The following is a 22,190-nucleotide window of genomic DNA, read 5'->3' as shown; positions in this document are numbered from 1 at the left end:
GTGGTACCCTAGGGGGAGGGGCAGCGCCCCGGCCACCCGCGCGCATGCGCTCCGGCCCCGCTTCCTTCTGGGGGTTGTAGTTCTCGGCGGGCAGGGAGGGAAGCGGTCGTAGCGCCAGGCGCTGCTGCAGCAGCTGGGGGCAGGTCCCTCCCTATCAGCGCCTTTGGCCTGAGGCGTTACGAGCTGCTTTCGGCCTCGTCGTTGCGCCTACACATTCTTCGGAGGATGTCTGTCAGCCTGCGGAGGGGCCTTCCACCTGCAGCCTTCTACCCCCGGAGAGGGGAGCCCGGGGCCGGTCGGCCGGAGCTGCCTGGGGTAGGCGGCTCGAAGCAGGACATCGCGTGTGGCGGCGAGGTTGCGGGGGGAAGAGAGGCCGGAGTGAGCCGCAGATTCCTCGACTCCGGATCATTTTTGCCTCCTCCCGCGCCGGCGCCCCATTGGCTCTCCTCCGTGCCGCTCTCCCACCGCCTTCGCTTATTGGCCGATGCGGCTGCCTAGTCCCGCCCCCCACTTCCTCGCGCCCGCTGGCTGTGTGGTGACCGGCCTGAGGAGTGGTGGCCGTGGCGGTGGCCGTCCTGGTGGGGCTGGGGTTGGGACCTGGACCAGAGCCGGGACCGGGCCTTCACTGCCGGTGAGCTAGGGCTACAGCCCCGCGAGGGTGGACGGTGCGGGCGGCACCCTGGGTGGGAGAGGAGGAGGCTGTGCTACACTTGCTGACTCAAAACTGGGAATTACTTCCCAAATTACCAAAACTTTTGCTTTTAAAACGAGCAGGAGTGGGGAGAGGGTGCACGCTGGGTGCTTGGTAGCTCTTACAGAAATATGGTGGATGTGTCCTGTTGATCACAGGTATTCTATACCACTTGGGCAGGATAATAGTCAATAGAGTCACCTTTGCACTAGCAACACAGACCAAAAGTTAATCGGACATGCAAGAACGAGCGACAGTCTTGCTGTAACTTACAGGGCTGTGCTTTGGGTTAGAAGGCATCGTTACCTGCCAGTGTCCCAAGCTGGGACTCAGTGCCTGACTGTAAGGCTGACTGAATTTCTATGTTTCTGTTACAGATCGTGGCTCCCTAGGTGTGGCGTGGCAACCAGAGTGTGACCATGGCAGCCAAGGCTTATAGCTCCTCTGAAGGGGGCCTTCGGCCTTCACCAATAGGCTTAGTCCTTGCTCTCTTGAATGACTCTGATAAGCTAAGTAGATCATACCCCTGGGACAGAAAAAGCAGGAAAAGTCAGCTCTCTGAACTCTGCCGTCTTAGAACATCTCTTTCTGGTGAGCACAGTATTTTGAGATTGAGTGTCAGCAGTGAAGGTGATGCGTTTCAGACGGTTTCAGATCTTTCTCCTCCCCTCCCTCAAACCTAGAGGGAATAGCAATAAGTAGCTGCCAGAAAGCACTTGTTCAATAAGTATCTAAGCCACAGATTACTGCAGGCTGGGAGAATTTACAGGGGATGCATTGCTGGATTGGTGCTCTGCACTTGCACTTGTTCCTGGGCAACTTTTATTGGCTGCCATTGGACCACCCTGCCATCTTATATTAGTATCTAAAACACGAAAAATTTCCCAGTGAAGAGAAAGATGTTGTTATACTGGATTCTGTTAGGAGGGGAAGAACTTTGCAGTTTACAATGCATCTAGATCCAGGCCTTCCTTTTTTTTTAACATGGTGACCCTATTCATACTGTATGCGGTGCATAAATGCAGAGATGTCCTTGTGATGAGTTGTTCATAATGCTTCTTCCAGTACTCCTAAAGCTTCAAAGCTGCTTACTGTTTTTGGAGTGGAGTGATGGCTTTTGTCTGCTATTGCCATTTCCCAGGGAAATGTTTTTTACAGGCAGAACCTTTGAAAATTTTAGTACAATCACTTGGCATTGTGTAACATAAAACATTGGTGTGGGCACGGGTATTTCAGTGTCACGTCTTGTGAAGAGTTAATTAACTGGTTTCTGACTAATGCAGTATTTAATAAGGGCTTGAACACTTACTGTAATTATATTTAATAACAGTTTAAGTTTTAACTTGAGGGATTTCAAAACCTTTTAAACTCATGTTACGTGAAAAATAAAAGTTAACTAGTCTGGTTGAATCTTATGGATGTTGGCAATTTTTTTCTAGCCTACAGACTGAGTTTAATTGTTCCAGTGGCTGTGATTCAAAAAGATATGTTTGTTAGAATTGTTTCTGTTTTCTTTAGTTTCATTGATTTTATTTTATTGTAATTTCTTTAAAAATCTAGAAGCATATATTTTGGGATTATTTGACAGTTGCTTCAGCTGACAACTATTTTTTTTATTCATTCCTCTAATACTCCTGTAGTAGACTGTTATAGCTAAGTAGCTGATCTTTATCTTCTCACAGGGGAGAAATGGAGCTCTTACTGTTTGTCTTCACTGGCAGCTCGTAACATTTGTACTAGCAAAACTGGTAACTCATGGGCTCAATGGGCTTCTGCCTCTCTCTCCACTTCCATTGGAAGTTCTGCTTCTTGCTCCTTCTTGCATGGCCTCGCCGTGGAGGAATCCAGCCAGCACCTCCCAACTGCTGCACGCAATCCAAACAAAGCCATCTTCACCGTGGATGTCAACACAACAGAGGTATTTGCAGTAGTAACTGCTAAACTAAGCAGGCTGTAACTGGTAGAGGTTGTATGACATCAGACAGGCTAAAATGCGTGTTGTTGTTACGTGTATCTGCAAGCAATCAGAGCGTCATGAAGGTATTTTATAGTCTGTTCAAGCTCAGTAGTCTTCTGAAGACTGACAATGCATTTATTTCCATTGCAGGTTGTAGTTAGCAAAATATGCAAGACCATATCAGAAGAATGCATGTCTTGAGTCTTTTTTCAGCTGTGAAATGGTACAAGGGAAGAAAGAAAAGCAGAATGTTCTTCAAGTCTTATGTCTGTTAAGTGCCAACCCTGGGATGGGTTTGTGGTAGCACAAGGCCTCTTTGTCTGCTCCAGTAAATACGCCTTTTGCATTGGGAGGAAGAGAATTTCTCTGTTTCTGTCCTGAGAGTAAACATTAATGTAAAATTGAGAACTGAAAACTTTAAAGAGCTGTGCCATTTTTAGCTTGACCTGACAGTTTGAGCTTACCCATATTAAAGGCATTTAATCCTGACTTGGTCACAGGCTTAAGTGTGTCAATGACTGGTGTGATTACCTCATGCCTTCAGGTATGGATAAAATTTTGTGGTCTGCCTAGGCTTTGCTTGCAAATACAACTTTGCAGTTTTGCCTCCATGGATGTAATTATTTAAATGACACAAGAAGCTGGAGCTGGTAGGCAGTTAAAACAAAGCAGGAAACCTAAAAGAAAGCATTGTCTCAAACCTCCTTAACCAAGAAAATGTGTGGGCAAGGGATGTCCTAGAATAAGAAGCTTTAGTGAACTGTTTTTGAAGAATTCAGATTTTTAAAGAACCCCTCCATTTCCACCAAGAGGAAGGGATATTATAAGACACTAAAGCAACAACATGAGGAGATGATGATCTATTAACAAAGCTTACTGCTTTTATTCTTTGTTTTGTTTTGGTGCTTTTTTTCTGCTTTTCTAGATCCTAGTGGCTAATGACAAAGCCTGCAAGCTGCTTGGGTGCAGTAGTCAGGAAGTCATTGGTCAAAAGCTGTCCTGCTTGATATCCAAATCCAGTCAAGAAGTATGGGAAGCTGTGGGTGAGGAGTACATAGAAACTGATGAATGTTCATCGGTGGTTTCAGGAACTGTGGTACGTGACATGTTCAAGGAAATATTCCTAACTATATACAGTGTTTTTGTAGGCTTTCATTTGGGGTTTTGGGGGTGTTTTTGACATTTGCAGTATAATTTCCTGATATATTTAACTTTGTGGGCATTTGGCAATTATGTCATATGTAGGACCATTCGGTTTAAAAGTTTGCAGATGTGGGAATTCAGAGGCCAAAAGATGTTTTGGGAGGCACCTGTGAGAGCCTTGCAGCTGCTAACGTGTATAGTCATGATGACTTGACCAAATCAAAACTTAAAGGACATTAGATTTAAAAAAAAATAAAATAAAATCAATATAGTTGCTTAACATGGAAAAACCTGTTACGGAAAAGTTCCAGATTGTCTGGTCTTTTAAAATATTTTAAAAATGATCTTAAATTGCATTGTGCATATTATAAAGTTACAGGTCGGTCAAATACCATGAAATGTCTGTGCCAAAACACCTAGTTGGTGCAAAAGAATGGAATTGATATTTTGCCTATAGTGGGGTTGTTTATTAAAGAACTGCATGAGAAATGTCTCAAAATTATTTTCTTTTGCTGCTTTTGTGAGCTGTCACTTGAAAATACTTGGAAAATGACCTCATATTCTTCCTGGTATGTTATTTTTGTACTGAAATTGTCAGCATCTCGGAACTTGATCTTCCTCAATTGGATATGGGGGGGTGGGGAAATATCTAAGTGTGATTCAGTGAAATCCAGGATTAAAATTAATTGTCTGATAAAGGCACTAATTCCAAGCCATAGCCATTCCAAGTACTTTATAGGAGTCACTGTGTAATTCATAAACCCATTCTGTCAGGATCACATAAAAATGATAAAAAGCTTGATATGAACACTGCAGGTTATGAGATAAGTAAACATTTTCTGATTTGAGGAGAATCTTCTCCTATAAGAAATTAAACTGCTATTTTTGCAGCTGACAGTAAGAACTGTGTTACTAATGTGGAGTATTCATTCACACCATGGGACATCCCTTAAATAAGGCACCTCTGAAAGGCACTTCTCGCTGAATGCAAGGTATTAGATTGGCACATTTATTATGCTGAAGGAAATGTCTTTAGTCTTCCTGAGGCAGGGAGAGAAGATACAAAAGCAACAATGACATTTTGTGTATGATCAGTGAATTATTTGCAAACCTTTTCATCTCTATATTAAAACTGTATTTCTTCCAGTAAAAAACTAGTAAGTAGTCAAGAAATAATGTTTTTCTACCAATGATGGGGAGATATCCTGGCTCAATATCTTATTCTTGTTTGAAATTCTTGCTAAGTAACCACAGTCTTAGTAAATTGTGAATACATCTCTGAATCCTATGAAAAGGTGGATATTATAGGCCGTCTCAAAGAGAAGATCCCTGTCTCGGTCTGGCTGAGGCGAATAAGAAGCAAGGACAGCCAGTGTTGTGTGGTTGTGCTGGAACCAGTGGAAAGACTTTCAGCTTCTGTTTCCTTCAGGGTTGACGTGAGTGTTTTCCTAATGATCAAATCAGATGGCTGTTTCTGAGAGTTAATGTGTGAATGAAACATGTCTAAAAGCTAGCAGACACATTACTGTTTGTGAACACGAAGTGTGTGCATAGCACTGCCTGAAACTGGTATAGCATGTGCAGGACCTGTGCATATTTCTCCCATGCAACTCGCCTTGATGTATTCAACAAGTTACATTAAAATACACTGTCTGTTGCCCATGGACATCTTAGACTTGAACAGTGACAGTTCAGCAGGGGGTTGCTTATTCATGGTAGGGGTGTCCTACCATTGTGAAGGGATCAGCTTGCTGAGGAAAAGTTCTGTGAGGAGCATTGGACTCCCCTGCTTCTCCCCTGCAGCAAAGGGCAGGATCTCTGCACGATAATGTCAGAGAAGTGTTGCATTATGCTATGTCTGCTTTTACTGAGGTAGTTGTATCCATGAAGAGGCTGCAGAATGAAACTTCCTGCCGTTTGCTTAGATATTTGCAGAAACTGTTGTTGAAGGATTGAGTGGACTGTGGCTAAAATGCTAAAATTAAAATAGTCCCGTAAATTTTCTTCCCAAGGGAGAGATTACATCATGTGACCTCCTTTTTGCCCACCTCCATGGCTACCCAACATTGGAAGAAGTAGTTGGGCTCCACATAAAGGACCTGATTCCTTCTGTGCAGATCCCTCCTCTAGACAAAAAAATCCCAAAGGTATAGTATCAGCACCAACCATGTTCTTCCCTACCCTTCCCATTTGGAACATAGGGGCACACTCTTTTCCCTCCTTATATAACAGAAGAAAGCCTTTTCAGAGAGAAGCGTAAGTCCCCTGAAAAAGGGTATGCTGTTTATTCATGGAGCTGCTGTCTGAATATTTCCTAACTAGGAATGAGACCAAGCCCTGACCTCTCACTGTGGAATCTGTCCTGGTGAAAGACACTTTTCTCCAATCCTGTTTTTTTAAGAAACCGTGCTGTCTCAGCTCCCTAAAATTCCTTTGAATTCTTTAGCCCGTTTCAGTCATGTCTTTCTGAGGAGTGAAAGTCTAAAGAATACCCAGATCTTGCAAATGCCAAGATAGTTGGCATTTGCATGGCATTCAACTATCTAGGCAGCTAGATAGTTGAAAGAGGCCTTATTAATGCCTCATTTGCTGAAAAGCTGCAGCATGGACTTTCCTGGTCTTCATCATCAGGATATTCATACAGGAGTTCAACACTGGATTCCAAATACTTAGAAAACCAGACTTGTTTTTTTGATATTCACAGGATTGGTTCATTTTTCTATTCCTGCTCCTTTCTCCTGCTCCTTTTTTCCTGAGAATGTTCCTGTGTAATTTTATATCAGTACTGAATAAAACCAAAACATTTGGTTAGTTAGAGATTTTCTGTTTGTTTGGGGTTTGGGGTTTTTTTGCTTTAATTTAGAACCTCAGGATCCAGCGAGCTGTAGGCCGATCCAGAGAGGGTAATGCATTTCCTCTCAGTTTAAAGCTGCAAGTAAGCCTTCTGGAGGAGGACCAAGCAGCAGTGCAGAAAGATGGTGTTCCGCAGACAGAAAAAGAAGGCTCTTTCACAGGCTATCATTACTCTGCTACAGTCGTGGTTTTCTCCACCATCAGTGGTCTTGTTACTGTCGAGTCAGATGGAACCATCTGTGGCATCAAGGATAGTTTTGCTTTAATGCTCTTCGGCTATGAGAAGAAAGAACTGTTGGGAAAGGTAAGGTAGGAGTTTTCATCCCTCCCAAAAGACTGCTACGTCTGGCAGCATATCCACTGGAATTGTAAAGTTGTCTTTTACACTTGTTTCTGTCTGTCACAAAACCTCTGTGTTTCATGTGTCAGCGAGTGAGTTGTCAGATGATATGCAAATTCCCTTGCTGTAACTGCTAAGTCTTGCAGTGCTGAGGAGCTAGTATGGATTTCAAGTACATGTTCTTCATCAGTCAGGTGGATCACTTTTGCCTGGCTATTCATCAGAATCAGGTCCACAAACATGGATTGTTAGCATTTGCCCCCAACCTGTGAGAGTCAGCTTAGCTTTGTAATGTTTCATTCCGTGTTTTAGAACATTACATTCCTGATCCCTGGTTTCTATAACAACATGGAGAGAAGCAGTGACTATTCTTTGCCATTACCTCCTCTTGACGACTCCGTGGGGACAGCGGGTGAGTGCATCTTTGAAGATGTTACTGCCTGCCATACAACTGGCTCTGGCTGCTGGAACAAAGGTAAAATGAATAGAGACAAGAGATTTGCCTATGAACATGGCAACATGCTTTGTAAAAGCAGCGTACCTCTGTGCAGTTTTTAAATTGGATTTCCACTGTAACCTAAGGCAAACAGAATTGTTCACCTAAGGTTGTGCTTCTCTCTTTGTTGCTAAGAAGATGAAACTGAATATCCAAGTTGGAAATTACACTGTTAATAGAGAATGCTTTGTATTTAACGAGCACTTCCCTTTCTCTCCCTCCCCTGTTAGGCTATCTGTGAGTATTTTAAGACATGTAAAATATAGGTTTTGTGACAGTACTGCAGTGGAACTGTAGATACTTAGGACTAATATTTTAAGGAAGAATTCTAATATTATTCTGAATTGGTTCATGTTGCTGGCTAATATTCAATGTTATGTTGCTGTGGTGTTTCAGTTAGGAGTCATCACATATTCCTCTGATGCACTTCGCTGCATTTACAAAGAATTTGTCAAAATTGTATTTCTCTGAACACAACAGGAATAAACAGAAGCAAGGAAGCCTCATGTCTCCAAATCTGTCTTTCCAGCTAACTCTGCCCAAAACAGAGAACACAAGCAAGTGCATACTTTCATCTGTATTGCAAAAGATCTTTCATGCTGGTTTTGTCTCTTTCATTTCTTTTTTTCCCCTATTTTCTTTTTCTCTTTTCTTTGCTTAGAAATGCAAATCTGCATTGAAACCAATGCACACAACTGGAACAAAGAAAAGTTAGTAGACAGTATGCAATTTCTTAGGTAATTCTTTGATGAAGTGATGCCTCTAATCTAGGAGTAATTCAGTTCTTCAGTGAGGAAGCATTGTTGGCATTCAGCCTTTACTAAATGGAAGGATGTTTCTAGATTCAAGTCTGGATTTGTTCACTCATTAACAATACTTAGTTTGCTTCATCTTACAAACTTATGGTTTTCTCTTTTGATCTGTTGTCACTGGGGAAGGAAGGAAGTTCTTGTCTTATTCTTTCTCTTAAACATATTTAGACTGTATACTTTTTGTCTTGCAATTTCAGTGAGTTATATAAATGCAGTCTAAACCTTTTAATTTTAAGTGTTTGGAATGGAGAGTGTATGTGTGTTTTCGTTGGTCTGGGTTTTTTTTGCTGCTGCTATTTGTATGATCACTTTATTTCCAGATTTTGTATGGTCATTGGCCTTTTTTTAGGTCTCTCAACTTCAATCCAAGTAGCTAACCCAGAAGGCTAATACTTGTCCAAGAGCTTTTATAGGAAGGCAAATTTTAGCAGCCCCGAAACATTTAGATTCCTGCATGTGATGACTTCTCAGGCCGAAGTAGAGTGGAGTGCTCACATTTGCACCGCTTTGCCTTAATCAAGTCTTTTATACTCAATTCCTTTGGGACGAGACAGACCAAGGCAGTTCCAAGATTGTTTTTAATCCCTGTAGTCTCTGAAGCCTAAACAAAAAAGGCTAAGTTGGTATGGTTTTGTTTCTTGTTTGGTACAGACAGCAGCTTCTTGGCTGCATCTTTAGCAAGCCTTCTGTCAAGAGATGAAGAGCAGAAATTACAACAAAGACGCAAAGACGACAAATTAATACATGATGAAACTAAACAAAAGAATGGGACTGGTTTATTTTCTACTCTCTCACCTTCTTCAGTGGCATCCACACCCTCTAATAGGTAAGCATTTCATGGACTGCATATTCACTTTGAAAAATTAAGAGCCATGGTGGCAATCATCAGCAAAAACTGTTTTTTCACCTCTGTGATGTCTGTGGGAAGGTGTAATAAGAGCCTTCCACACTTGCTCTCTTTAGAATCTGAGCACTATTTGCAAGACAGATTGAGTTTTGCCTACCTTAGATTTTTGTTTAGATCTGTACAATCTACAGTTATAAAGTTATAGGAGTTCCATCTCTTAACTGGGACCAAATGCTTCACCCAAGCTAGGGAAGGTAATTAGGTTCTATCTTTGCTAGATCAGAAACAGTGGATGTTTATCTCCTTCCATGGTATCCACCACCAGCTGGTGTTGCACTGAAGCCAGCTTACCTGGAATGAATTCTAAATGTTATTCCTTCCAGCGCTCAGTGTAGCTGTCACGTCATCCATTAAAACAGGCTACTGTGTTACTTAAGTCCAGCCATTTTTATTGTACCTTTTCAGGGTTTTTTCCTGTTAGGTGGTTAGAAGTTCTGCAGAAGTACCTATATGATGCACATGGTTTATCTTAAGTCAAATTTAAAGCCTTCCACGTTAACAATTCTAACCCTCAGAAAATATTTACTGCCCTTTTTAATATATAGACTATTACAGCACAGTTCTTGCTGCTTTTTAAAGACACTGACAGTCTCATTGTTTCCTTGTGCTCTCCTGGGTTTATGCCTCTCATGTCATAATTGGATTGTAAGTGCTCTGCTGCATGGATTGTTTTTCTACTCCGCATTTTTAGTAATAGAAATGTTTGTAAAATACCTTGTGCTATGGGCTTCAGTGAACCATGGTTAAATTGATGGATGGGGACATCCATCTTCTGTTGGACAGACAACGGATCTTCTGTTCTCAAGACTAAAAGTATCCTGCCATGTGTACTGGCTTTTTGTTATGGTGAATGATCTATGATATATATTTAGAAATTAAGCTAGAGAAGGACATAATCCATAGGGAAAGAGTGCCATTCGAGTGTACCTGCTCTTCTTTGGCCAAGATGGAATTTGTTAGGATTTTAGATGCCTGTGCCAACAGCTTTCTGCCTTTTTCTTTTAAACTTAAAACAATTGGTGCAGGTTTTAAACCATGACCATGGTAATGGAAGAGTGGATTGTATACAGTATGACAGTTTTCCCATTCTTTTGTCATCATGATATCACTAATAACTTTGAATCCTTCCAGCAAAGAGAGCATTGCTACCAATGAGCTGTCAGCCCACCATAGAGAGCCTTACCCTGAAACCTGGCTTGACAGAATCAGAGCAGTGGAACAGTATAGAACAGTGGAAATGGCAGGATCAAATAATTCTGAAAAGATGCTCTCTGCAAGGCTCTCGCCCATGTCATCTGATTCAGAACAGTTGGATTTAGGTCAGAACATGAAGATTACAGTAAGAAGCAGTGACAGTGCAGTATCTGGTGCATCTGAGACTCAAAATGCCAGTGAGACTAGTATCTTGCCTAACCAACTACAAGTTCATCATCAAGACCTCAAGAAAGTAAATTGTCAGCAGGTCTGTAGATTACCATATGAAATGCTGAAGCATCAGCACTCCACTGATGCCTGGGAACAGGCTTCTTCAGCAAATGTTGCCTGGTCGCCTGTTTGTTCTAGACTAGAAGGCAATCTAGATACTGCATCCTATGGCCCAATTAAGCTGTCTTCTGATGTTACTTGTAACTCACCTGGAACACCAACAATAGATGAACCATTGTCTGGGGCAACACTGGACTACCAACAAGGCTTTCAAAACCACATGGTTACAGGGCAGCTGTCAAAAACAAACTTGATGTGTGATGCAAAACATTCCAGCCTTGAGCATGTTGTTGTTGAAAACTGCCTGCTAAATGATGCTTCATCCTTCTTTGCAAATGGAAGAAATACTATCCATGATGTTTGCTCAGGAAATAAAATGGGTTGCAGTGCTTCTGCACCAGGAGTTGCCACATCCTCTGAAGATGTTAAAGAATCAGACACTGAGCTGAACTGTGTTTGCTCTGGTCTTGAGGTACTGGGTCTGAATATTGATGTCAAGGAGAACTCAGACAATTGTTTAGGTATTACTGCAGCTCTTGCAGGAGCATCCTCCACTAATGCAGCAGACTTGGCTGTAGGCAATATGCTAACTGAGAAAAACAGTGCCTTTTCAACTGGGCAAGAAAAGCAGCTGTTGAATGGTGTTGCCATAGAAGATGGTTCTGGGTGCCTGGCCTCCCGAAGGCATGTAGAAAACTCTGAGGAATCCTCCAAAGCACTTCTTGAGAAGCCTGAAACTCGTGCAGAGACTGTGGGGGACAACTTCAACAGAAACCCACTGAAAAGCAAAGGTAGTCCTGAAGAAGACTGTCAGTTGCATGGGCAGCAAAATATGGAGATAAAAGTAACATCGACCCCGGTGAAACAAGAAGGAAGGCTGAATCCAGCAGCTCCTTTGACCTTGGAGATTCTAGAAGGCAGCTACACTGGGAATTGCTGCCACAGAGATGGTTCACAATTAAGTAAGTTAAACCTATTTCTCCCCTTCCCACAACTTTTATTGGGGTGCTCTTTTTTACCCACATTTTTGCAGAAGGCAGACAGTTCTGCTTAGAAGCTCACAGTGGAGAGGAAGGAAGAAGCTGTAGCATCCAGGAAGAAAAAATGGTATTTAAGTCTACTCAGAGGGTATTGGAAAAGCAGGTCGTATAAAATACAAAGCTACTAAGAAATTAATCCAGACTGAATGGTCAGAAATATTCTTAAAACACAATTAAAAGATTTGAACCTGATAACTTCTTTTCAACAGAAAATATAAAGTCCATTGTAAAACTTGTATTTAAATTGTATAATGGAATGTTTCCTTTACTCTTTCAGCTGGATTCTGTGGCTTGTTGTATAAAATCCTCATTTTTATGTAATTTAGAATAACGGTGTGAAATTAATAATCACAATCAGACACTGACAAAAGTTTCTGCTGGGGGGTGGGAACTATGGAGGTAGCCGCCAAGTATCTCTAGAATAGCTGTGCTTTTGTCAGCCCCTCTGATGATTCCTTACTGAGTAGGTGTTCCTCAAATTAATAATGGAGGAATTAATTTTAAGAGCTCAGAATTCTGTCCTAAAATATCTGTTGTCTCATTCAACACTAAAGTTTCATTCTACCATTTTAACTTCCTCACCTGTTTCTACAGGTATACTCTTTGAAGTGAAACGTGTAGAACTGCAGGGAGGCACCATACTTTTCTGTGTCTGGGTGGTGAAAGACCTTCTACAGAGCCAGAAGGAAGCTGTAGCAAAGAGACAGCTTTTGCTCTCCAGTCTAGCAAGCTCTGCCCAGTCTATTGCTGATCTTTCCACAAATAACCTTGGAGAAGTAAGAAATCCTACCATTGTATAATTCTCTCCTTGTTTAACTGTTAAACTGAAGCTAAAGTCAAAAAGTTTTTCCAATTAAAATAATGTCATGAGGTGGTGGGTGGATATTGCTGTTTCCTTGTTTCCCTATTTTTATGTCAAAAGAAATGTTTCCAATTGCTATTTTGTAACATTTCCAGTAGTGTGTTTGGCTTAGTGTAGTTACCTTTCCAGTCTGAACAATGAAAGCACCTCATTTAAAATTTGTTCTTAGGCTGGTTTAAGTACATCTACAATAGAAGTCTGCACCAATGTGGTGAGATTAATTTGTAAACAAATGCAATCACACTGGCACCAATGACACATTATTTAAAAAGGAAATACTAGGCTGAAAAGTTCCCTTGACTAACTTGTGTCAGCAAAAGAAAACTGCAGTTTTTTAGCTGCCTCCTGAGATGCTGCATTTGAGATGGTGTTCAGAAAGCTAACACCACATAGCTGAATGGTTGATACATGTCAATGCCATAAAATCGAAACACAGAACTGCTCAGGCCTGCTTTTTAGTTAGTAGTGGGGTGTAAAACTGACAGTACTTTGACCAAGGCTGTAGAGGACAATAGTATCTTTGATCAATTGAAATAGCTAATGGTGATCTTCTAGATCCATTGAATAAATGTATGCATTCCCTAGATCTTTACTTAGCTGGATTTTATGATGACCTTAACGGAGAAGTACATACATATTTAGGTATCACATGTGTAACACATATAGTATGTTCCAAACTACAGGAGATTCTAAGGAGCTGCTGTTTATTGAAATGTACTGCAAATTAGAGATGTAGTTTCTTTCCTGTCTCACTTTTAATCGGTGAGCTGGAAGATAAAGTAGATATTTGAGTGAAAAGCTTGGCTATTGGCAAAACTTGCTATTTGGAATATTTTTTATGAGACCTTTGAGAGCTGAGTAATAAGGCGGCTCTTGTTTACCTTTTAGTAAATCATCTTCCATGTACATGCACATGTATGTTGAAACACAAGCAGTTCTGATCATTTCATGTATAACTCCAAATTTCACTATTCCAAACAAACGCCCCAATGAGATTTGTTGTGTTTCCTCTCAGTATGTCCTAAAGATCTTATATAACATCTAAAGATGTTCGATATTATGTATAACATGAAGATGTTGTCATGCATTTTGGACACCATCTTTGGTGGAGAAACGTAATGATTGCTGAGACAAACAACCCCAAGTCCTATCCTCAGAGCAAGAAAAACTTCTGTTGTGTTTAATTTCTCATGCAGTGTTGCAGGCCTTGGTAGGAAGGCATGTGACGTTTCTTTACTAGGGATTTTACTGGGGTGTTAAAATTTAGGAGGGTATGCCTTGAACTTGTTTGCTCTTTGCGTCTGCTGAGAGACCAATCTACAGAACTGAAATGCTTGCCAGCATTGCCAGAAAGTTTGGTAAACACTGGTAATTTAATATCTTTTACATACTAACTCTTTTTAGGTTACTGAGGCAAATAGAAAGCGCCAAATTTATAGATAGGGCTTAAAGCAGCACCTTTTTAGTTCTGTCCATCTAGAATACACTTAGCTGGAAAAATTACAACGTTGGAAGTAACCTACTTTTTATTCATCAAATAAAGTTATCATTTGGTGATAGACCACAATGAATTCATTTTCCTACTTGCACAGAGAGTTTTGTGTGAGCATTTAAGGTGCATGTGTTTCTGTTTTCTTTACCTTTCTCTGAATTAAGCAGTATTTGTAGCTGCTGAGAGCTGACTGTTGAGTTAACTTGTCTTGTATGGTGGTTACATCAACATACAGTTCTTGCTATCAAAACCAAAGATCACTTACTCCTTTTAGCTATTCTTGCAGGTGTGTATAAACATGATTCTGTGGCTTGCTCATTTTTTTTCTTGCTATGTTTTTTTACCTGTACCTAGTCCATCAGATCAACCTCACTTTTTGAGAATTCCCGAAGAGCTGAAGAGCTTGAAGGATTAAGGGCATGTGAGGGAGAATACGCAAAAAATTACAACACTCTCCATCTTATTGGCAAAGGATCTTTTGGCTTTGTCTGGACTGCCAGGGGCAAGAAAGATCACCAGGAGGTTAAGTATTTCTTTTAGATCTCGTTGGAATAAGTATTTAGGATAAACTGAAAGATTAGTGTTTGTAGTCTGTCAACACTACACTATTAAAAGCTGCTATTTGGTAGATCGGGGTTTTCCTTTGTTTAAACAGAAATCTGAAATCACTAACTGTCCTGGTTTCAGCTGGGATAGAGCTAACTGTCTTCCTAGTAGCTGGTACAGTGCTATGTTTTGAGTTCAGCATGCGAAGAATGTTGATAACACTGATGTTTTCAGTTGTTGCTCAGCATTGTTTAGACTATAGTCAAGGATTTTTCAGCTTCTCATGGCCAGCCAGGGCACAAGAAGTTGGCACAGGACACAACCAGGGCCACTGACCCAAACTGGCCAATGGTGTATTCCATACCATGGGACGTCCCATCTAGTTTAGGAACTGGGAAGTGGGGGGGCAGGGTATCGCTGCTCGGGGACTGGCAGGGTGTCGGTCGGCGGGTGGTGAGCTATTGCCCTGTGCATAATTTGTACATTCCAATCCTTTTATTACTACTGTTGTCATTTTATTAGTGTTATCATTATCATTATAGTTTCTTCTTTTCTGCTCTATTAAACCGTTCTTATCTCAACCCAGAAGTTTTACCTTTTTCCCAATTTCCTCCCCCATCCCACTGGATGGGGGAAGTGAGTGAACGGCTGCGTGGTACTTAGTTGCTGGCTGGAGTTAAACCACGACACTAACCTCATGGAAACAGGACAGCAAAATGTTTGCATTGGTGTAGTATATGAATGTTACCTAAGACAACAGGCACAGAATAAGTCTGACCATGTAGCTAATTTAACCTGTTGAAAGAAATATACGCTTAACAGAATTACAGGTTTTAGTCTTCCATTACTAAAGAGAATGACAAATTTCAACCATGCCACAACTCAAGACTGTGGAGTAGACATGTTGAGGTTATGGGACCCTCCTCTTTATCAGCGGAAGTATTTTGGGTGTTGAGTGGCAAGCTCTCGTGTTTCTCTGCACGGATGTCAAGTGCTCATTTCCCTCCACTGCACCCCTATGCCAGAAGTCACCACTGCTGTAACTGGGTTGATAAGAGAGCTGGCCTGTCAAAGGCTTTGCAATTCAGAGCATCAATAAAAAGAAAATAGATATATTCCATTTCTGTGCATTGTTTAGCTTCTAAGATACTATAAGCAATGCACATTAGGTTACTTCTGTCCTTCTAGTAATATGATTCACTAATGTTTTTCCTGGAAATTAACTTACCAAACGCTCAAAGCCATACTTTTGCAGGTGATGCTGAATTCTGTTGTCTGTCTAGGTTGTCGTAAAGTTCATCTGGAAGGAGAGGGTGCTTGAGGACTGCTGGGTAGATGATCCTGATCTGGGGAGAGTTACTCAAGAAATTGCAATTCTGTTGAAGCTGCAGCACCCCAGTATCATTAAGGTACAGTGAACTCGGAGTGAATGCAGTTTGAACTTTGAATACTTGGTGTCTCGTGTTACTCTTCAGGAGTGAGGAAGTGTCCTGTATTAAATCTACCTTTGCAGGAAAGAAAGGAACCCACCTGTCCTGCTGTGTTTTGGAAGGTATTTCACAGCAGACTTGCTTGCTTTGACACTTTTACCCCAAACAATTGATGTAAACATAGATCTGAAGGTGTGATTCTTAACAGAAAAAAAGCCTGTACATTATTTCAAGATGATACAATTCATATCTTAGAAGTGCGATGTCACATCTGAAGGTATACTAGTTCAGTAAATAATCTGGATACATACCTTGATTCCTCTTCTTTGTTTTGGGGTTGTTGGTTTTGTTGTTTTGGGGGTTTTTCCCCCAGAAAGAGAATTCCTCTTGGTATTAATTCTGCTCTCAGTTTTAATTATGCTGTCTTTTCAGGAAACATTTGTGCTCAGTGAAATGAGACTTCAAAGATTGTAATATACGTTGATTAAATCTCCAAGAGGAGAGCTGTGTTTGTTTTAAAAAAAAAAGGCAGTTTGAGGATGAAGCACATTATTTAAAAAAACTGTTATTTATAGGTGCTGGATGTATTTGAAAATGAACACTTCTTCCAGCTGGTGATGGAGAAGCATGGATCTGGTCTGGATCTCTTTACATTCATTGATAATCAGCCTAACTTGGATGAGCCATTAGCAAGCTATATATTCAGACAGGTGAGAGCTGGGAACGTACAGTTGCTATGTGCAGGTGAGATTTGGTTAATATAAGAACCAGGACCCTATTTCACTCAAAAGAATTACTGGCTAATCAGCAGGCATGCTGAATCAGTCATGCTCAGTACCTGCAGAACTTTTCCTCATTATTCTGTAGAGCTGATTTCTAGCTAACTGAACTGCTACCTGCAGAAACCTTTTCAAGGTTTACTTAGAAGCCTGTAACAAAGAAACCTTTATAGGACCTTACTTCATATGAGGGTTTCCTGTAGAGCCATTGCCTCTTGGCTGTGACTGTAGCAGCACACCCGCCCTGTCACCTGGATGCCCATTCCTGTAGCAGTCACATTTCCTCTGTGGAAGGAGGAAAGTGCACAGAAGTTGCCCCAAGCCTTACTAAAAACCATGCTTTCACTTAGATAGATGCTTGATTTAGATTGGTTATGGGGGTAAAGGGCTCTTTTCTTTTTAAGGAATTTCAAATCAAGAAGTTATCTTGGATTTTAACATGGCATAATGCAAAATAACTCAAGGTAGTTTACTGTGAGTCAGGAGCTCGCCTGAGAGCTGAATTGTCCTTTGTTCATTGAGTCAACCACAACAGCAGTCCTCAAGTAATTCCCCATCACATGTTTTGGAGTAAATTCCTTGCTCTAAGGTATGCAAGAATTACCTCACACATGGTAACCCACTGCTGTGTCCACATTCCCCTTGCTGGGGGTGCTGATACCACTTTGGTGGTAGCCAAAGTGATTCACCTTCTCGGTGTCTGCTGTGCAGTGTGTGTTCACAAATTGCAGTCCATGGTCCCTTTAGACTTCTGATGGATATGCCCTTTTCCTAAACAAACCTGCAGTTTGTAGGGGTGCTTTGTTACTTCAGACCTGTACAGTATTTCTCTGCAGAGGGAGCTTTGTGTTATAAATAGAAACTTTTCTCCCTCAGCCATCTGCTTTTCTTGCTTAAATGTATTGTGGTAGGAATCACGATTGTCACCAAGGTGATATAATTCTGATGCTATTCTTAATTATGGCACTATAGCATGAATCGTGCAGCAAGAAGAATGGAATTTAGGAGTGACTATATTATTTATACCAAACATCACTCTTAAATGCTTTGTCATCCTGCAGTATTGGAGGCACACAGTAATATCCTTCTGGAGAAATCAAAGGACCCTCCAAATGAAGCTGGGATAAAAATAGAGTAACCTGCAGGATTGTAACAGTAAGCTCTGATGCTTCTAACCAAAAAAACAAGTGCATCGTGACTACAGCATGCCATCTTCCTGCACATTTGTGAGAGGAAAGCAAGCACAGGCTTTTTTAAGTCTCTCTCCCAAGAGCGTTGTAACACCCACTGCAGCAATGCTGACCGGCATGCCTAAGTTCGTTTCCAGCTACCAAAATCAGGATCTGTATCTTGTTTATACAGTGTCAAAACAAGCCAAAGCGTGGCTGTTGGAACTCTGTGATGCTATGTAGATTGTCCAGAAGGACACCTCTGTGTAGTAACACCTAGTTCTTTCCTCCTCTTTCAGCTTGTATCAGCTGTTGGGTATCTCCACTGTAGAAACATCCTTCACAGAGATATCAAGGATGAAAACATTGTCATTGCTGAAGATTTCACAATTAAATTAGTGGACTTTGGTTCAGCTGCCTACCTGGAACCCGGCAAATTGTTTTATACCTTCTGTGGAACAATTGAATACTGCTCACCAGAAGTGCTGTCTGGCAAACCGTACGTCACCCTCTGAAAAGTAATTTTTGTGTCCATCACACCAAAAAAATGCGTGTGCAGGGCTGGAATAGAGAAGCCAAGCTGCTTTGCCATTGGTGCTCTGCTAGAGTATCTAACTGTGGAAAACTGCAGTGAGATTTAGGGCACTTGCAGTGACAGAAATTACTTGTAAAGGTTTGAATGCATACAAAGTTGTTTCTGACAGTCTGTTGACAGGCTTTCTTATTCTGGTCAGATGTTTGCAAAGCCTTGTACTAATGTTTGTCCTACTGCAGAGCTGAGTTCAAGAACAAGCCTATGATTGTAATTTCCAGCCTGGTAGAAGAGTGTGGATGAGTTGTGTTGTGACTTGAATGTGTCCTATTTCCTTAATCTTTCACAATACGTACATCAGCTTGCTAACCTTCTCTTCATACCTGTGTATGAACACACTGACATGTCTCTACCAAAAACTGCTCTTAGAGAGGTGGTATAAGCAAGTATTGCTGTGTAACATCTGCCCCTTCCCATGCCTGGGTTTTGTACTTCTCCCACTCTCATCTTGTCTGTTCCCTTCTATCCTACTTGCTTCCCTGTATGAATTTTTGCAGTTTGACCATTGTTCATCTCCCTGTTGATTTTTGTGCTCCTCTGGACTCATGGGTTCTTCCCTTGCAGCTTGTCTTGCTATCTTGGACATGCTGCCCAAATCTTGGCTGTCTTTTCCCTATTCTCTCCTTCTCCGAGTGCTCTATACGTGGAGGCTGGTGGTCTCACACACACTCCTGGAGGGAAGCCTTCCCATCACAGGGGTGTAAAAATTAATTGTACATACAAGTATGTTATCTGGCTCTTGTTTCACAGCTGTTTTCGTGGGTTCTTCAGGCAGCTCCTCTTGATGGGGCAGGGGGGGAAATGCTATGCAAGGAGGAGAGGAAATCCCTGCTGGGCATGAGATGGAAGGTGAAGCAGCGCTGCCCTGGGAATTCAGCCTGTTCCTGTGTGAAGAAACTGACCCTTTTTCTCAGATGGTGTCTAGATAGTTAATATTTATTTCCAAGTAACTTCTGTTTTGAAAGGGATGGGAGGAGGCAAATGGGATTCCACCGAAGTGTCTGCTCTTCCAGTTAAATGTTTACTTGATATTTTTGGCTTATGGTGGAGAAGGAGGAGGCTTAAGTTCTCTTGTCACCAGCTTACGCATGTGGAAGTCTAGGTGCATATTATACATACTCATCAACCAAAACTGGTCAGCCGTTCTTTGGTTGTTTTTCTTTCATGGAGAAGTATAATACAGACTTCTCAAAAACACATGAGAACCTTATTAGAATTCTCACAAGCTTCCTATGTTAAAAATTGGAAATAAGGGCTATCAGCCACCTTTTTTCTTTTGACTTTCTTTAGCACACAATTACGTATTTGCAGTCTGAGTTTATGCAAGTTTATGTCTGCATAGGTACTATGGCCCTGAGCTGGAGATGTGGTCACTTGGTGTCACCCTTTACACCCTAGTACTGGGAGAGAATCCCTTCTGTGAGCTGGAGGAGGCTATGGCAGCTGTCCTGAATCCTCCTCGGCCTGTCTCAAAAGGTGAATTTTTCCTATTTGCTTTTCTAGAGGAGCAGATCTCTTGGGAAAGTATGCGCGGTATTTATTCCCTGGAAATAAAGGGGAAGACTAAAAAATGCTTCCAAATGTGCTCTGCAATTTTAAAAGCTGCTCACGGAAGCAGAGTTATCTGAGGTATCCTTTTTGGGCAAGTTCTGCAGTTCTTCATGCCTGCGATGAACACAGCTATCTGCCCTATGTCTTATTAGTTTCAAATTCCAGGCCTCTCATTTGTTACGATGACCCAGCCTATCAGCTTGTGAAGCTTCAGTGAGGTTTACACCTGAGAAAACCAGAACAAATAATGCCTGATGGGAAGGTTCGCTCTAGTAGATAACTTTAAGATCAATAATAGCACCCATGTAACACTAATACAAGTTTTACCTCACTTGAACTATTGCCAATCAATGCCATGTCACTTTTGGGATGGACAATAATGTGTTAATTTATCATTTTCAAATGAATTGTATGCCTTGACCTCACAGGAAAGATACATTGGCCTTGTTTTCTGTTGGAGGTATAGAAAACTAACTTCATGTCAGGCTAAAGCAATCTTCATCAGCAAGTCCTCTGGGGTCCTTGAGAGCACTGTGGTTATACGGCTTCAGGGTGCCGCAATGGACTGGTAAATTCTGGAAGCTTTCCCTGAACGCTGAGTGCACCTTTAATCACAGATCAAATCGGGGATGACAGCAGGACAAGACTGGGCTTGGAAGCGGTGGGCCAGGGTTGCCTCTGTGGCATTTGTTTCTATTTCTGTCCTCGTCAGTGTCAACTCTGCTCTTGATTCTCTCTTTTCCCAACCTGGAAATCTCAGGTCATTCCCAGAGCTGAGCATACATGACTAAAGGCTGTGGGAGAACAGTACTGCACAAGGGATTAACAAGGAGGACTTGTAATTAAAATCTGCATTCTTTGAATACGGACCATGTCTTGCATTCCCAGCATGCCTAAAACACAGCTTGAGCCATTCCTCTTACTGCTGTCTCTCCCCAGGTCTCATGGATCTCATTGCTGGGCTTTTGCACCCTGTTCCAGAGCAGCGCACAACTCTAGCCATGTTAGCAGAGGATTGTTGGCTGAAGCAGCCTGTGAACCTGGGTGCTTATAGCTGGGAAGAGGTGTACATCTCTGCTGAGACAGGTGAGACGTTACCCTGAAGGCTTTCTCCTCCACCCGCGGCCTGCCAGGCACACAGGAATGACTTACAAGAGAAGACTGAGCAATGGTTAGCAAGATGCTTCTCACCAGAAGGTCACCTGCTGATATCCAGATGTGCTCGGTTTGAAGGCATGCCCATTGTCCAGCAGGACCTATGGATCACCCCTCGCTGTTTGTCTTTCTCCCTAGAACGCAGCAGATTCCGAAACCGTTCCAGCGAGCATGCACACGGAGACAGGCTCCCCGCTCCACGCATGGAGAGTGAGCCGTGCTTGAATGGTCCCAGCTGTGAGCGTGCAGATCCTTGCTGGGAAGAAGCAGCAGCTGTGGAGTGCCAGGGCTCAGCTCTGGGCCGTTGCGGCCATCCCTCTCCACAGCGCCCCGTGGAACAGTAACTCCCTTACTACAGGGGACACGCTCAAGAACCAACAGGAATTAATTGTAAGCGCTTCTCTCTTGCAGAAAGATTGCTGCCGCTTCTCTTGTGTAGAAAGATCTGGTGGTCAGCACTGAGCTACCGGTAGGCAGGGCTGCTCTGCCTGGGCAGGATTCTTCTAGAAAAGCTTCTCGCTAATAATTGTTTAGAATTATTCTTATACAGGATGTGTTTTAAAGCTGAGAGGCGAAGATTTCAATGTCTTGTTTAAAGTGGTCGTAAGTTAGAATGTATTTTTATTGCCTGTTTTTACATTTTATATGTAGTTTCACTCTTTCTGAAAAGTGAGCGAATAAACGTTGACTGCCCTCTGCGTGCTGATGGGAGTTTGTGTGCACAAACGATGCCTCAAAAGCAGACACAGAACTGCACGACGTGGGGTTTCCCCCCCCCCCCCCCCTTTTTTTTTTTTTTTTGGTCAAAGAATACTGGAAAGAAAAGCAGGCTTCAATAAAGAGAATTTTAACCAACTCGCAATACTGAGACGCGGGTTAATGCAAAACCC

The 22,190-nt window shown here is 41.9% G+C and overlaps 1 protein-coding gene across 9 annotated transcripts; it reads left to right on the top strand.

The window, feature by feature from the left end:
- Positions 1–105: 105 nt before the first annotated feature.
- PASK (PAS domain containing serine/threonine kinase) lies at positions 106–22,005 on the top strand. Of its 9 annotated transcripts, none has more exons than XM_049803121.1 (18): positions 106–315; positions 1,069–1,282; positions 2,374–2,609; positions 3,574–3,744; positions 5,087–5,227; positions 5,804–5,938; positions 6,655–6,948; positions 7,297–7,459; positions 8,944–9,118; positions 10,331–11,646; positions 12,319–12,500; positions 14,433–14,600; positions 15,908–16,033; positions 16,630–16,764; positions 18,302–18,501; positions 19,937–20,070; positions 21,085–21,231; positions 21,439–22,005. In XM_049803121.1, exons 2-18 carry the CDS (start codon positions 1,111–1,113, stop codon positions 21,642–21,644), a joined length of 4,101 nt encoding a protein of 1,366 aa, XP_049659078.1. In that variant the 5' UTR covers positions 106–315; positions 1,069–1,110; the 3' UTR covers positions 21,645–22,005. The 9 variants fall into 9 exon arrangements, with proteins under 9 accessions (XP_049659078.1, XP_049659079.1, XP_049659075.1 ...); XM_049803122.1 differs by having other exon boundaries at positions 106–631; positions 7,297–7,396; XM_049803118.1 differs by having other exon boundaries at positions 106–631.
- Positions 22,006–22,190: the final 185 nt, after the last annotated feature.

This window comes from Accipiter gentilis, chromosome 6 (genome assembly GCF_929443795.1).
Source record: "Accipiter gentilis chromosome 6, bAccGen1.1, whole genome shotgun sequence".
Lineage (NCBI taxonomy): Eukaryota > Metazoa > Chordata > Aves > Accipitriformes > Accipitridae > Astur > Astur gentilis.
Note: the sequence above shows the minus strand (reverse complement) of the source record. Positions and strands in the feature narration are given on the sequence as shown.